We start from the raw sequence: 17147 nt of genomic DNA, 5'->3' as shown, positions 1-17147 counted from the left end.
AGGTTAAATTCAAAGGATGTAATGAACTAATGATAAAGAGAGGGTTGACCAACTACAAAGTGCTCTAGCATGGTGTATTTTGAAAACTAGGAATGTGGCCTTATTTCGTGGTCTAGAGGCTTGTGTCCAATCCACTATAACAAACTTTGATTTTCTATGTGTAGATATTCTCTATCTATCTTCGGTTTCAGAACATAGAGGAAGTAATCTAAAGATGCTAGCTATGGATCAGGTTTTGGAGGTAGATCTTTTTCAGATGTTTGTTGTTGGTTCTTGGGACAGTATTACAAAAAAATGTGAAAAAAGTTGCATTGTTTGGGACGCAAGAGGGACTTTCATTGCAGCTCAGTGTACTCTCGCTTTGCAACTCATGCTTCTATCATGGAACTTGAATCAGTGCAAGATGCTCTTATTCTTGAGTCATTGCAAGGTTTCTCATCTTCTCTGGATTTGATGAACCTTAATTTAGTTCATGAGATTATTAGATTAACTTCATACTTTAATTTTGTTTATTTTCATTTTCTTGCTAGGGGTGCCTATAGGCACTCTCTTACTAGATCTTGGTGGACTATTCCACCTCTCTTTATCATTGATAGGTCTTTGTTATTGTCCAAATTTCAAACCCGATTGAATGGGTGATCTCAAGGCCAACTGGATTAAGACTGACTCAGTATCACGTCCGGTTTGTTTAAGGATAATAGTAATAATTAAAGCCGAAATAGTACCTTTAAAAGGTCCAGGCTTGGTTTGCACCTACCAGCTGTGGTAGGATAGCTCTATCCTCAAGTATTTGATTTGATTATCATAACTTGCTCATCATATTTGGAGAAAGGGTTTTAGTTTTGACAGTATGATATGATTCCTCAAACGTTCGCGTCTGCAGAATGCTATTCTTCTTTGGACACAAACTTTATCCACTTCCTCCCACTACAAGTGTAGCTGGTTGCAAGAAATTATCTTATGTAGAAAATACAGTTCCACCTTAATGGAAAGAATTGCCTGATGCTCATGGAGAACACCTTCACCAACAGGTCATGGTCAGAGAAACTGACCTTCCAAGTTTTAGCAATGAGGTGAGGGGTTGATATCAAAGCAGCATATCTTAAGAAAGAATAAACTAGCTAGGCTTGAGAAGCACAAAAGAGAACCACAGGAAAATTTGTTGCAGCAATTGGTAAAAAGAAAAAGATTTAATGCCAACTCTCAAGTGATAAATTTCCAGTGCCTTATATCCTAACCCTTTAAAATACATACGGTATTCAAATTGAAAAAACTGGGGTGTTTTACTAGGCCTAAGCCATACCTACCACTAATCAAAATAAACCATTTGGCCCAACCTGAGCACTGAGATGATGGAAGACACTCGTAATGCTGGTCCCTGTACTGGACTGACTAGTCATCCAAGCTTAGGCCAAAAGCAAGAAGCCCAGAGTTGATTTCTATGGAATTTTCACACATCTCATGTGCTTGAAGCAGCTTCTGTCTTCTCCTCGGTCGCTTCTTTCTTCTCTTCTAGTACTCCTGCTGGTTTCTCCACTTCTTGACCTGCAAAGAAATGAGAATCTAAAATTAAAATAGCAGGCAGGAGATACTCAACACAAAGCAACCCACAAACTCCCTTTTCTACCATAAAACAATTTATATAATGCAATATTACCCACGCAGCACCATTTCATTAATCTCTTCTGTTTTCTTTCAGATATGCCAAAATTCTATATATTTTGATTGATTAATAAAAAGACCAGGGCTTTCCCAGGCCTCTATTATTTTAACATGTACACAAACAGAACTCAGACGGCTACAGCACTGTGCAGACCATACAAGTATGTGAATCCTCTTTACTAAAGAGTCAGATCTTCTACCCAAATGGAGACAAAATTTTCCAACCCCCATGATTAGATTCATAACACGTGTTCAATCTAAAAACAAAATCCTCTCTTGAATGAGAAAGAGAAGTTTTGGATTCCTATATTTTTGAAACATTCCTAAAAATATAGGATTTTGCTTTTACATTGGACACATGTCATAAATCTAACCATGTGGATTGAAAAATTTCCTCTCCATGTGGGTGGAGGATCTTACTCTTTACTAAGAGCATTACCAGTTAGTATTTATATAATGTACAAGTATCAAACCCATCATAATACATTACACATGTCGTGGTGGAAAACAAAAATAAAAACCCAAAAAAATGGATCAGTTACCTTCATCATCACTGTCATCGAGATCATCACCCATTGCATCATCACCCATTCCCATTCCCTCCATATTACCAAATTTCTATAAGAAAATACAGCCAACCACAACAACCATTAGCACAATATACAATCTCATAATTTTTTTAATTTAGACCACCACACATGCATACCGAGAAGTCCATGCCTCCCATATCGAAGTCGGCAGCGGCGGCGGCGGGACCTAAAGAAACCAACAATAAAATAAAAAATCAATATTTCACACAAAATGTACAACTTCATGAGCATACACGGCAAAAACAAAACTTAAAGAATTAAATACCGGTATCCTCATCTTCATCCACCCATTTGTCCCAATCGACTTTTACAAAGTGTGGAGTCTTTTCATCCCCACGCAAAAGCTTCTTCCACCACCCCTGCTCTGCTTTCTCAATTATACAAAATATACTCCGGACTCCAGTATTTATAACACTCTCCTGTGATAGTACAACGATTATGAATAAACGTAGAAAGGAAGCTTTGAATATGAAAATAGCACATATGGCCACATCCATGTAAAAGATGGATTCAGGATCACAAACTACTTAGCAAAGTCATATTAGATATTCACCAGGAGTTGGTTCCATCAGAGAGATTCACATTACAGAGTCAATCTGACATCGATGAACAAAACACCCAGCATGAACCTAACACCCAGCATGTGAACGTTTATCCAGATCACATCAAACATTTAATATGACCACTGAAAATACTCCAACTGAAATATTATCCCGTATCCCCTTCAGATATATAGACGACCATTAAGAAAGACAGAATAACTAGAACATCTAGGGTAATAAGACTATTGTCTATGCTTCAAAGATAAATGTATGGCACTGCCAAGCCAAAGGAAACTCTAACATCTGTCTATCAGAACTCTCACACTGTCCATGGCTCGAAAATAAAAGTATCTAGCAAAACATAAAGACACCAGACATTATAGGAAGCAAACTTCTTACCTCTACATTGACTTTATCATAGAGATCCAACTTCACTTCATAAAGATGGTTTTCAGCCCCAGCAGCAGCAGAGAAAGTAAAAACTCCTTCTGGTTCAAGATTTACTTTGGCATTTTTTGCATCTGCCAATAACACTGTAATGTAAACCTTGTCCAACCGCTGTGCCCACTTCACCTCAGGATGACGACTACCCAAAAATCAAAACTCAAAATTATAAGAACACAAAGCCATAGTTATAACATTGAATCTGATATTATATAAAGAATGTCGCAAATCAACCAATTGAGACCCACAAAAAGAATACAGTCATTTTAGGTAACCAACAGTTCATTCAAAAACCGAAAAAGGTTGCAAATGCAGACCCATTTGACACCTAAATGAATTATCGGATCCTAGTTAACCAAATGAAGTATAGGAACCAATTGCAATCCTCTATCGAATGCAGTCTCTCTAATTCTGCAGCAGAATTTAGCTGTTTTAAGGGTTTGGGTTAGAAACTCTCCAATCCTTTCGTCAGTACCCAAAGACATTCTATGGACGAGGAAAAACTACTTTATTTTGTAGAATATAATACTTCGAACTGAAACAGGAAACCCTTAACGCAATTGATTTTGCCGATTTAACCCAGAGCAAAACCTAGTAGTCAAATATAGTGTCTTAAATACAAGACAACAAAGAACACAGTTACTAAAAACTCTTGATCGACGCGCAAAAGACAGATCTAAGAATAAAGGGAACGACGAAAAACACAGAAAACCAAGCATTCAACCTGAACGCTGAAATTCACTGAACTGATAAGGAAATGTCGACGAAGAATCAAATCTTACCTCATCGTTTCGCAAGGAAAAACCCTAGAGAGAGAGTCTTTAGGTCAGCAATACAAAGTGGGAAACGCTATGAGCATTGAAGTGTTGAACGAAGTGGCTTATTTATAATCTGAATAATTACGAAAATGCCATTTTTACCCGAATGTATCTAATGCGCTGGCGATTGAACCGACGGATGTGTCGGTGTTACTGTTTGGTCATTTCGCTTTTCCGCTTTTCACTTTCGTAAAAGAAACTCGGCGTCATCAAGACTCGTTGTAATTACTAACTAGGGCTTTGGAACCGTGAATCGGGATCCGGATCGGTCACATCTAATTCCGGCTTAAGGTTAATCTAGGATGTCTACGGTGCGTTTTGGGGCAGTTTCAGGCTTAAAACACTCAACTCAAACACGGTCCGTTAATCAAATAACAGTTTCGGGCCAGTTTTGGTTTGGTTCAATTTGGGTTCGGGCTAACTAATGGTCTATACTCAAGTTGACTAACGGTTTGGGCTAATAATTTTTGATATGCAATAAAAAAGATAATAAAAATAAATAGTCAAACATCCTACAACAAGAGCCAAAATTCTATGGAAAACAAAATTGTTATTGATCAATTTTTATTAAAAAATAAAAAATCCTTCCATGTTATAAATATCCCACTCACCTTTTATAAATCAAGAACTCAAATAATAAGTAGGAATATAGAAACTGCAAGTTGATTTTTAGGCTCCACCGGATAGTCTTGAAACAAATCTTCAAACCAAAAACCCTTTTAAATCATAACTTGTGTTATAATTAATTGTTTTGAAATTGAATTTTTGTTTTGTGAGAATGTTGATTTTTTTTACTTCTATGAAATCCGACTCTTTTTTGGGTTGGTATTTAATTGATATGCAAAAGATATACCTCTCAATAAATATAATCATACTTAATCAACATTCTCATACTTGATAAATATTTATTTAATTTAAACAAACTTTGTATATTCAATTGAACATTCATACTTAATCCTTATAATTCTCTCTTACAAGTAGTATAATGACTATTTGATCTTTGAATTCATGCTCAATTTTTCTTAGTCTATACAACTACCTAGTGGTAATATGATGATTCAAATAATATTTAATGTTAAACTATATAACGGGTTGTAAAATGGATTATAACGGTTTGCGGTTTGAGTTCGGGTTGGTGCGGGCTTTGTCACCCACAACCCAAACACAACCCATTATGGTTCAGTTTAGACTATAACTGGCTGGTGCGGTTAGGTTTAAACGGTTTAGGCTGTAAATTTACACCCCTAGGTTAGTCAGACTCGGATCAAGGAAAATCCGGTTGATCAACTCGGACATGTTTTGGATCCAATTCAATACTTGAAAAGTTTGGTGAAAAATGAATGGAAAAATGCCATAGATAGCTATTTTGAGATTTTTCAGAGAAGCCACTAAATGTTGCAGTTAATAAAACTAGTCAAAACTAACTTTAGGTTTACAAAACTAACTAACAGAATAGTAAACAACTTTCGTGTTTTTACTGCAACTCCAACCAAAATACTCAAAGAGATGGAAAAGCATTGTTTTGATTAGTTTTTTATAAACTCAAAGTCAATTTTGGCCTGCCCCATCTCTTATATATATAAAAAAAATTGAACAATTATTTTTATAATGAAAAATCTAAAAAGTAATTAATCATGTAATTTTTCCCAAAATAAATCAACCACTGTCACACTTACTTAAAAGAAAATAGAAAAATTGATGTCACACGATCTGAGACACATCTTAAGCTATCATGTGCTTTAGCACGAGGGCCGCATAATTATATTCTTCATTTTCTCCCTCGTGCCAGTGTTGAACCATAGTGTGACTTGCATGCTGCGCATTAAATGCGCAGCATGTGCAGCGCACGGTCGAGATCGAAATCTCGACCGTGATTTCGACTCGAAATCTCGGCGGACGGTTGACTCGAAATTTCGGTCGAGATTTCGATCTCGACCGTACGCTTCACCGTGCTGCGCATTTAATGCGCAGCACTGAAGCACAACCCGTTGAACCATGTGTCTAGGCATAGGTCTACTTCTCAACAAAAGATTGGTAGATTCTTACATTTTTTTAATAAAAAAACTTCAATATTACTACATCAAAAGCAATGTTTTGTCGACAAGAATTTGGTGTACCCAATTCTTTCTTATGACATACAAAGTGATTAAATTTTAGTACAATGGATGATATATTGGCTTTAGATATTCATTTGGCTTGTATGCCAAGTAAAGTAACAACTCAACAGATTCTTCTTCTTTTTCCAGTTTTTCAATTTTAATTGTTGAGAACTGTTATTGTATATTTATGTGTTTGGCTTCAGTGCAGAACTTCTTGATGTACAATACTGATGTACAATACTGAGCTGTCTACAATCGGAATCAATTTTGGGCTCGACCACCCGTTTTGGCTTTCTTTTTCTTTTTCTTTTTTTATTTATTTTTTTTACTATACTTTTTGAACTATACCGACTTAAACCCAAAAAACAGAAAAACAAAACGGATGGTCACTTTAAATCTTGACCTGAGACAGCTAAGTATTGCGCATTAATTGTACAGCACTAAAGCACAATCCTATATTTATATATTTAATTTTCGATAAAGAATATAAGAAAGGGGCATAGAGCCACGTTGCTTGGGATCTTGGAGGAAGATTCATAAGAGCTAAATCCATTGCCAGTAGGGGTATTTGGCAACAATACTGCAATGAAAGCTATAAGAGACTGTTCCAACGGGCACTTCAATTAGGATTTCATAGATTTAAGGTCATTTCAAATTGCAAGTTTGTTATATTAGCGCTTAACAAACAGCAATGCTCACTTGATTGGGCTTCTCTAAGTTACGATGGGGCCTAAGGGAGACCCCATTACCTGAAACTTAACGTTGTTAGCAAATATTAGTTCGAAGCAAGTTTGGCTATTCTAAGTTAGATGCTCAAGATGACGCTTTAAGAAAATCTTGTACGTAAACTCTAACCCTAATAGTAACTTTTCTCTTCCCTGCTCTTACCTGACATGGACTCTAAATTTATACTATTAGATGTTAAATAGTTATTTGACATAATCTTAGTAGGAATTTACAGGAATTTACAGGAATTTTTTTTTAAAATCCACTTGACACAATGTAAGGTTAGATTAGCCAGAAGCATTAAGTTTGATCCAAACCAAACCTGATAAGGTTTTGAAATTTTCAACCATAAACCACCATTAAGATTGAAAAATCCACCTTATTTATTCTAAGCTCAAGTCAAGAGGTCAAACTTACATTATAACTTAGATGTTGCTTGAAAGATCACTCTAAACCTGCACAACTAAAACAAGACCCACTCTACCTTCATGTTTTAAAACATGTTTGGTGTTTTATACCAAACAACTCTTCATGCCTTATTGTGCCTATGGTCTTAGTTCAAGAGTATAAAAGAGGAGAGGAAAGCAAAAAAAAAAAAAGAGAAACACACAAAGAAGCATTAGTTGATTTTACTATTTCCTTTGTTATTCCTAGTCTTAACACATCAGTCCAAATTTTTATCCTCATTTTTGTAGTTTTTTATAACTTTTAGTTTGATTAAGCTCCAAAATTAAGAAGTTCAGTATAGGGATCCATTTCATATGACCACATTTAAACATGTTCATGTATCAATTCCAAATCTATTTCATGATATATGAGACATTGGAGGAGAACCACCTTTTTTTTTTTTTTTTGATAAGAAGAAAATTTCATTAAATTAAAAACACTTACACCCATAATTTTTAGTTGCATTACCTGTTCCTATTAGTTCGGAATCAAATAGTGCTAACTTTTCAAACAAACCTTGGAGCATTTGGGATGGGAATTTGTTAAATATTACATATTTGGTTGTCTTAGCAACCTTGATTAATATATCTATATGTTGTAAAGACCATGTTCCAAAATTTGGTTTTGGTAACAGATTTGGCAACTCTTCTATATTGCACCAAATTTCCTGGATCCCAATCCCTTGTGTTGTTGCCTGATCCATCCCATATTGTATTCCAAAAGGTTGCTTCTAGCTTGTCCGGATCTGCACGGTTCCAAAATTGATGGACTCTATATGTCCATTCCTTTGCATCCCAATGCTCCATCCGCCATCCCTAGGTGTGGTTAAGTACTCCGCACATATTAATACAATATTATTAGTTTTTGGGATGATGTTACACCAATTTAAGTGCTCATAGGTAAGGTTTCGATTTGGGATTGGAGAAATATGAATTGTAATTTCATTTTTTCGAGTTTAAGTTTGCAATCCGTGATTGGGCTTTTTAACACCTTGAGGGTTAGGATTTTTTGTTGAAAAACTTTAGGTTTCTTTCGCCAAATGAAATAACAAGAGATAATAAAGCTGAAAGAAACCATTTGGATTTGGATATATCTAAATGGGTTTCAAGGTTTTGACACCAACTTAGAATTGACAAGTCTCTCCAATTTCGGCGAAACCCGTGGTCCAGGAGATGTATTCTTTTAGCCCATTCACATGATATAAAAACATGCCAACTTGTTTCGCTTGCTTCTTGCAGAGAGCGCATTCGGATGAACAGTTAGACCACGGGCTAGTTTTGATCGATTGGTAGACCGTCATGCGTGTCGCGGAAAAACACCTTGAATTTTGGGTGTATAGGTAATCCCCAATAGAATTTCCACCACCGAAGAGGGGTTCCCTAACGAAGAGAAACGCCTCTTGATTATCTCGGAAAAAGCTTTTTAACGTGAATTCTCCATTTGGAGAACAGGGAGGACCATGAGTCGCTGGTCCGCGATTAATTGGTGTTGAAATGATGGAAATAAAATTAGGATGAGTTAGGAATATCTCCGTTGATGCTTTGGATATTGTTGAGGACCTCGAACACGTTGCTTGACGTGACCCTATTGAGAGATCATTTGTTGGTGTTGGATCGGCATTTGTGTTGGTAACCGGGGATCAAACCGAAGATGTTTGTGTTCCAGCTCCGATTTTTCGTATCACCATTGTTCTTATTGCGGAATTATAGTCGTGAGACTATTCCAAATCCATGATCCTTTCTTTGCACCAACTTTAGGGTCAAAAAAGATTGATTTCTGAAATATTTTGCTTTTAGGATACGGACCCATAAAGCATCGGGTTCGGTTAGTATCCTCCATCCTTGTTTCAGCAACGCACGGTTGTAATCTTCCATCCTCTTAAAACCCATACCTCCCATTGCTTTTGGCTTGCGAGTCTACCCCAAGCAATTAAGTTCAACGTTTTTCTTGTTGGGGCCATTCCAAAACCTTTGACAAATCGCATCTATTTTGGTGCATATAGTCTTTGGGAATTTCAAACATTGCATTTGGTATAACGCCATAGATTGCGGTGAAGCTTGCATCAAGACTCCTCTTCCGCGAATGAGAGATTTGTTGCCTTCCAACACGCCATCTTCTTGGTCATTCGCTCGAGCACAGTTGCAGAATTTTTGTTTCCTTTCCCACAATAATTTTGTTCCCAAATATGTTGTCTCTCCTCGTAGTTCGTACCCGCAGATAGAAAGTATCACATTGTCCTCTCTGGGCACATTCGGCTGAAATGAACTCCACTTTTCTCAAGGTTGATCTCTTGTCTGTTAAATCGAGAAAAGTTCTAGGACAGCCTTCAAAGCCATCACTTCTTGATGCGCGCGAACAAAACGTGTCATCTGCAAAAATAGTGAGTGATATCGGTGCCCCTCTCCCTATTTTGACACACTGAGTAGATTGAGGGATTTATATTCATCAAGGAGTCGAGACAAGACTTCCATGATTAAAAGAAAGAGATATGGACTTAGGGGGCACCCGCTAAGACCTCTTGATCCGAAAACCATGAGTAAGGGGATCCACCATTTTAATCGAGAAGGTGGGGGATGAGATTAAAATGTCAATTAATCTACACCATTTTTCATCAAACCCAAGGAATTGAAACAGCTTGACTAAAATGCGATCGGCCTTATCATAGGCTTTTGACATATCAAGTTTTAAAGCTATGAAACCTTTTTGCATCGGGTTTTTTCATGAAATGAAAGATCTCAGTGCCACTATGATATTATCCGTAATTTGCCTTGTGCCACAAAGCACCTTGGTTTGGTGAAATGATTTCGGGAGAAAGGCTTTCAATCTTTTTGCAAAGATTTTTGCAATAATTTTGTAGGACACATTGCCAACGATGGGACGGAAATCCGATACTAGTTTTGCATTTTCTTTTTCGGGATGAAGCGAGTAGAGTGTGGTTAACTCCATCTGGGAGAATCTCATTCAAGAAGAAAGACTTAACGAACCTGAAGATGTCCTCACAAATGACATTCCAGAATTTCTGATAGAAGAAAGCATTAAAGCCGTCCATTCCTGGTGCTTTATGAGGACCCAATGAGAAAACAGACTCTTAATCTCTTGATTGTCCGGTGTGATAGACAAATTTCCTCCATCAATATTGATGGGAGGAAAGAGACATTCAACAAAACTAGGGTCCAAAGTTTGATTAGGTTGGAGCAGATTTTTCATAAAATCTGCAAAAACCCCAGCTATCTCACTAGGTTTCGTTAAAATTTTCCCATTTGCCTCAACCTCTGAGATTTTTCTCTTGTGGAGGTTAATTTTACTCGACAGGTGATAGAATCTAGTATTCCTATCTCCATCGGAGATGTACATGCCCCGGGACTTTTGAAACCAAAACATCTCCTCTGCCTCCATGGCCCAATCAAGCAGTTGTTTTTTCCCCGATTCCCTCCCGCGGGATTAGGCCCTTGTTCAAGAAGCTCGATTTCCATTGAAATACGAACAAAAATATTGTCCACACGGCCAAACACCGAGTTGTTCCGGTGTTGAAGGAATTTAGTCAAATTGGCTAATTTGACATGAAAGGAGAGGGTGAATTTTTAAACCAGGTGATTGAAGATCCATGAAAATCTAGGATGGGATATCCAAGCATTTTGAAAATGGAACAATTTCCTTTTGAGATCCCCATCAGAAAGAGGGAGCAAGATTAATGGGTTGTGGTCAGAGCCAACCGCTGGAAGTCTTTCCATCCGTTGGTTGGGAAAACAGCTTATCCATTTTGGTGAGGAAAAGACCCGATCTAATTTTTCTTTAACCAGATTAGGGGTCGTTGTCTATTTGTCCAAGTATACGGGCATCCGATGGCAGAAATTTCACTTAGACTCTCATCATTTATGAGAGTTTTCAAAACCGACAATGCCCCGGATGGCCTAAACATCCCCCCTACCTTATCTTTAGCCTCCAACAATTCATTGAAGTCCCCATGATTATAAAGGGTTCGGAAAGGTTTTGAACTAAAGATGTCAATTCCTCCCAGAAGATCTTTCGATCCGAATACTTGGGAGGGGCATAGATAAAGCAAACGATAAATGATAAATCATTCATCCAGCAACGGATCATGAGGGTGAAAGTTTGTGTGAAATTAGTTCGATTTGAAATCATTTGCTTTCAACACTACAATCCCACCCTTCAGCCCTTTTGATCCACTACTCGCCATATGCCCCACAATACTATATTTTGAAAAAATATTCCGCTTCTTTGAGAAAAGTTCATCATGATCCCTACATTTAGTCTCACAAAGGAAGACCGAGATCCGGATTGTGTTTTCGTAACAATTTTTTGATGCGAGTTGTGTGAAAGTGCCATTAATCCCTCGACATTCCAAGACAAGAATTTCATGTTGTTCGAATGAACAAAATAAAGAGCCACGAGAAGACTCCTCCACCAATCAAAACACTCCACACACCACTTATGGACAGAATGAAATTTACTATAAATCAGGATAAGGAAAAGGAAAGGAGAATTGAAGAAAAGGTAACAATAAGTTTTTCCTTTACACCACATGGAAGTGTATGAATGGAAAAAACACAAGCAGAAAGAAACAAACTGAAATTAACAATGAAATTAAGCAGGGTCAACAGTTAAGCATAAAATCTATTTCTAGATTTAGGTTTGGGTTTGAGTTTTTTAAGCCAACTATTCATAATTGCAAGGATTGAAATGAAAAGCACAATGCAGAAGTCAAAAAAATCAGAGTATTTGTGATAAGGAAAGACTGGGGATGCAGAATCGGTGTTCATCACCATGTCTTGAAACCCGATCTGCGGGGTTCTTTGTGGTTGTGGTTGTGCCATTTGTTGAGTGGGTATCATTGGATCAGCTTTGATCAGAAAACGTGCCTCGAAAGATTTCCCCACACTCCAAAGTAAAGAGGTTGGGTCAGAAGATTCTCTCAGGAGTGAATCCAGAAAAAGATCAAATCGATCAATGGGTGGGAGTTGCATGTAGTCGGGAGAAACCCTGCGCCGTTTACGCATGAAAGAAACATCAAGTTCAGCCTGGTCCCTGTTTTCCCCAGTAGGCCAGACAACATCCTCATTTTGTGTACATGCATGACCCGAAGCTTTAGCAATCGAGACCCTCATTTCCGAGCCCTCACTTTCCCCTTTTGTATCTTTATGGTTTGGATTGAAAGTGATTGAGTTAGTGTGCAAATTCTGAATAGTGACCCTTTCCACTTTTTCAAGCCGATCAATTGCCTTTAAAATTTTCCCCAGCAACACCGGATTTGTCTCACTTGGTATGATGGCTTCATCCACTTCCATACGTTTCCCTTCTAAGAAAACTGATTTTTCAACATCCCCTTTTAAATCATCAATTTTTCCCTCATTAAGGACATCAATTCCTATGTCCAGATTTCCCATATTTTCCATATCAGACACAAGCTCAGGAAGTGAGCTAAAGATCGAGTCTTCGGACGGACTCTTCAACCATAATTTTGCTCGAGACTTTAAACCAGATTCCTTCGTATTCTTGACAGCAGAGCCTTCCTTTTGTTCAAGCATATGATCTTTTTCTTTTTCCTTCATATTTTCCTTTTCTTTTTCATTCACTTTCATTTTTTCCTTGGTCATTGGCTCACCTACCATCACCACATCTTCCCTGGATCCTTCCTTCCCCTTCAGATCAGCCTTCGGGTCAGCCTTCGGATCAGCCTTCTGATTTTTTATTTTGATTTTATAGCTGCTCTTCCCACTTTTATCAGCTTCTTTCAGACCCTGTGTCTTCGAGGCCCTTGTCTTCTCCACCCGGGTGCTTTCCTCCCACGAATTCCTTTTGCTTTCATAAGGAAATTCCTTCACCGAAGCGTTGAGTTTGTAAAGATTTTCCAACGAAAAAGAAGAAAGGATTCGGTTGTTCCCGAATTTGATCGGTTCAGTGGTTAGTTTCTGATAGATTTTCGCCCCACATTGAGGCAAAGACATAGCCTTGTCTTGAGCCAAAGGACATCGAGCAGTAGAGTGAGTAATTCTTCCACATTTCTTCACAAATAAATAGAAGTTCATACTGCAGCTTCACATGGACCCATTCATCATTTTTGTTGATAATAAGAGCATACAGCTTCACTGGAATGTTGATATTCAGCATGATCTTCGCCCTGGCAGAGTCTTTAGGTAACCCCATTCCTGCCACTTCAAGCTGTAGTTCTACCACCTTCCCAATTTCATTTGCTGCCTTCAGTATCATACCATACTCGAAGCAATCAAACCGGATATCATGCAGCTGGATCCAGACAGGTAACAAAGGCTTCACTTGGTTGCTGTTGTAGTCCGAGATAGGATGTAGAGCCAGATGCAGAAGTTTCTTGTCCACCCACCACGGTGCCATGGATAAGACTTCATTCCTATTGATTTCCAACACAAACGTTGCACGAAAACCAGCCTTTCCGATGAACGAGATGTCAATAGCCCCCAGCGGTACCCAAAGATCAACCAATCTTCGGCATACCTCAGAAATTTGTTCTTCATTTTCTTCAATCACCATGCCAAACAGAGTTGTTGAATCCAAACATCTAGCAGAAGCGTTGGATTGCTTGGTTGTAGCACCAGATTCCTTCCACCCCACTATGTTTGAAGAAGAAAAGCCTCTATGAGAGTCCCTGGAGGAGTGCCTTTCAACGTCATTACCCAACGATCTACTGGAGTAAGACGGAACAGGGTGTTGTCTAGATTCCTGAAAACGAGAGCCAGCTGAACTAGGGTTTCTCTTCATTGCACACGTGAACACCGACCGTCCACCGACTAACAAGCACAGACTGTAAGAGAGGTGAAAACAAAAGAGCCTTAAGGAGATCGCACTTCGGAAACCTGCAAAAGAAAAGAATACCCAGCACAATCACAGTAATAGAACAGAGTAAAAGAGGAAAGAAACAGAGCATGATTTAGGAGTGTTTGAAAGAGTAGGTAAGAGTTAATTTTGCAATAAATTGTTGTCTTGTCTCAACGGGAGGTGCAGTCCGTATCGCAGACAGAGAACAAGGGATATGTTTGAAACCTTCAGCAGAGTCAAGAGAAATTTAATTCGGTTAGTACGCAAGAATATGGAAGAAATCTATCATTGTAGCTGAGAGGCACATTAAATGTTCATCTGCTAATCCTCAACCCCAAATCGCAACCCCAAGACAGCGTTTTCCAGTCACATGGTGAGTCACCGATCAGCACCCCCCAGGGAAGGGGGTTTAGCTCAGGAGGGACGGAATCTCCAAGGGAAAGAATGATAAAAATATAGCCGGAAAGAGGAAGGGAGAAGCGGTGGTGGAGAAACTCATTCTTGTAGTTACTTGTTGCACGGAGGAGAACCACCTTACAATCAACCAAACTACATCTTTACTACTTTACATTAATATTTCCAGAATATGAATTCAAAGCAGTAACAAAACTAGAGATCAGCATTTCTGAACCCTAATTTGTTACAAAAAAATAAATGAACGTGTTGAATTCAAAGTGCTGATAGAGTTCGTCCAAAGATTTATGATTCAATAGAAGCTGGGTCGTGAACAAGAGCTGAAACACACTCAAGCTCTAAGTTACAGGTTCTGTCATGCTCTATGATATTTCTTTACTTCTTCAAGTACCCATTTTAGTTGATGTGGATGTCATGGTTTATTTTGAAGCATTGATATCAAAGAGAAAGGCATCCATACTCATCTCAGCTGATCATCTAAACCTCAAGTTTCAATTTTAGAAGAGTTTCTTAAGATTGATAAACAAAGGATGGATAAACAACCAATTGGGTTTAGTTTCCTTTAGTATTAATAGTAAATCAAACTGCTAATAAATGTAATATTGCCGAATGTGTATACATTTATAAAACATTGGGAGACTTGATGTAGTAACGACTCTGTTTTTTGATATGGCATTGTATCTGCTTCAATTTGGCTCCTTACAATTTGTTTTTTTATTGGTTTCATTGCAAAGCTTTTGAATAGTAACATTAAATCAATACCTTTAACTTTAAGGGATTGCTCAGTTGGCAAAAGACCAACACCCATTGTATGAGATTACCAGTTCAAATCCCCTCAGACAAGGGGCAAAGCCATGTCTTATGTTAAAATTCTATGTCAAAGCTACCTCTTGAGGATTTAGTCAACATGCTCGTAAGCTAGCCTGGGTAAACATTAGTTCCGCAAAAGGGGTTTTCGGAACATACCCTAAACCCTAGCTCAACCTTAAGGTTGCGTTTGTTTGTAAAGGCGGGGTGGGAAAAAAGGGGTGGAAAAAAAATATGTGGGCCCCATGTGTAGTGGAGTGCGGAGAAGGAAAGGAAAGAAAAGGGTTTTGTGGAAAAGTGATAGTGGTGGGTCCCACTTTTTATTTTTTCCAACTTTCCCACAAAGTCCCACCAAATATGTGGGGTTTTAAAATGGCTTGGGGTGAGAAAATTACTCTGCCACATCACCAGACAAGTTTCCCACCCCTAGCAACCAAACAATCTACCATTTTGGGATTTAAGGGAAAAATAAAAAATCTACAATTTTTTCAAAAATTTTCGCACCCCTTTTTTCCCGCCCCACCTTTATTTCAGCAAACAAACGCGGCCTAAGAGTCTTATCCTAAATTCAAGCCCAGCCCACTCTAATAGGGTTTTCCAAGCCTGATCCAGTGTTAGATTGACCCTGGTCAACCTAGAATACCATGGCCCATTAAGTCATGGAACTAAAAAAGCCCATCAGTCCATTAACCCAGATTTTATTAAGTACATAAAAATTGAGGCTGAATCTATTACAGTCCAGGCCTCAACCCAGGCCCAGCCCAACAATTCCAGGCCCACATAACATTAACTCAGTATTATGTTTTGATTTCCGAGGTCGGGTTGGGTGAGTGTGGATCATCTTCCCTAATGGAGACAGTTGTTGATAACAAATTATGTAGAGCCCAAAAATAAAAAGTAATAAAATAATTTTTTTAAAAACTCCATCACCCTAACCCTGTGGGCCCCCTGCAATTTGTGGTCAATAATCATCAGGGAAGTACAAAGTGCTCCCTGTCAGGGAAGACTAACCAGACTTAGATTTGATTAGAATTAGGTTTAAAAAAAAGCTGATTCTTGAGTGTGGTTGGCAAGAAAACGAAATTCATTATTTTATATTTGATTTAGCCAAAAGTTATGGACCTAAAATAATATTCTTTTTTTGTTTTTTTTGATTCAAAGACCTAAAATAATATTCATTGCAGACACATATTCCAAAAGCAATCTCACAATAAAAGATAAGATCTGTTGACAAAATAACAAGACTTTATTTAAAGGCTCCTTATTGACGATTTTACATAATTAATAGAATATCAAAAATCTCGATTAAATTACTACAACTTGAAATTATTAATTCACGAGAAATTAATACAGTAAAGTGAAGATAACTAAAAGAATTCAACATCTATTCGTCTCTAGAAGGCAATGTTTGTTTCAGTCATGTGGAAAAATATGATAATCAAGCTGCAGATTAATTGTCTAAGTTCTCTATGGATCCAAAAATTCATGGTCTTTCATCCAGGAACCTCTTCCAGAATTGATGGAGATTTTCTGTGTTGATTTTTGAGCTAGCTAATCTTATTTCTTTTCTTTTTTTTTTTTCTTTTTTTTTTCTTGTTTATATACTAAAAAAAAAAAAGTGATTTGTTTCTTATTATTTCCTTCCCCCTCTTGTCAACTGAAGACAACCTGATTTGTAAAAGTTGAATAGAAACAAAAAGAAATGAAATAAAAATAAAAAAAAATTCTTTCAAACCAGACAACATGACATCCTAAAACCATAGGAAATTATAATTAATGTATTATAAC

The 17147-nt window shown here is 37.7% G+C and overlaps 1 protein-coding gene across 1 annotated transcript; it reads right to left on the bottom strand.

Moving 5' to 3' along the window:
- Positions 1–1131: 1131 nt before the first annotated feature.
- Positions 1132–4089, bottom strand: LOC149019705 (uncharacterized protein OsI_027940-like). The gene is made up of 6 exons (XM_089153676.1): positions 4021–4089; positions 3194–3380; positions 2518–2671; positions 2369–2418; positions 2205–2280; positions 1132–1545 (listed from the first exon to the last, which is right to left on the bottom strand). The coding sequence occupies exons 1-6, from the start codon at positions 4023–4025 to the stop codon at positions 1460–1462; spliced, it is 558 nt and encodes a 185-aa protein (XP_089009802.1). The 5' UTR covers positions 4026–4089; the 3' UTR covers positions 1132–1459.
- Between the last annotated feature and the right edge of the window lie 13058 nt (positions 4090–17147).

This window comes from Hakea prostrata, chromosome 4, assembly GCF_041222555.1.
Source record: "Hakea prostrata isolate BN-2017 chromosome 4, UWA_Hpros_2, whole genome shotgun sequence".
Classification (NCBI taxonomy): Eukaryota; Viridiplantae; Streptophyta; class Magnoliopsida; order Proteales; family Proteaceae; genus Hakea; species Hakea prostrata.
The sequence above is the reverse complement of the archived record's forward strand: the minus strand, read 5'-3'. Positions and strand labels throughout refer to the sequence as shown.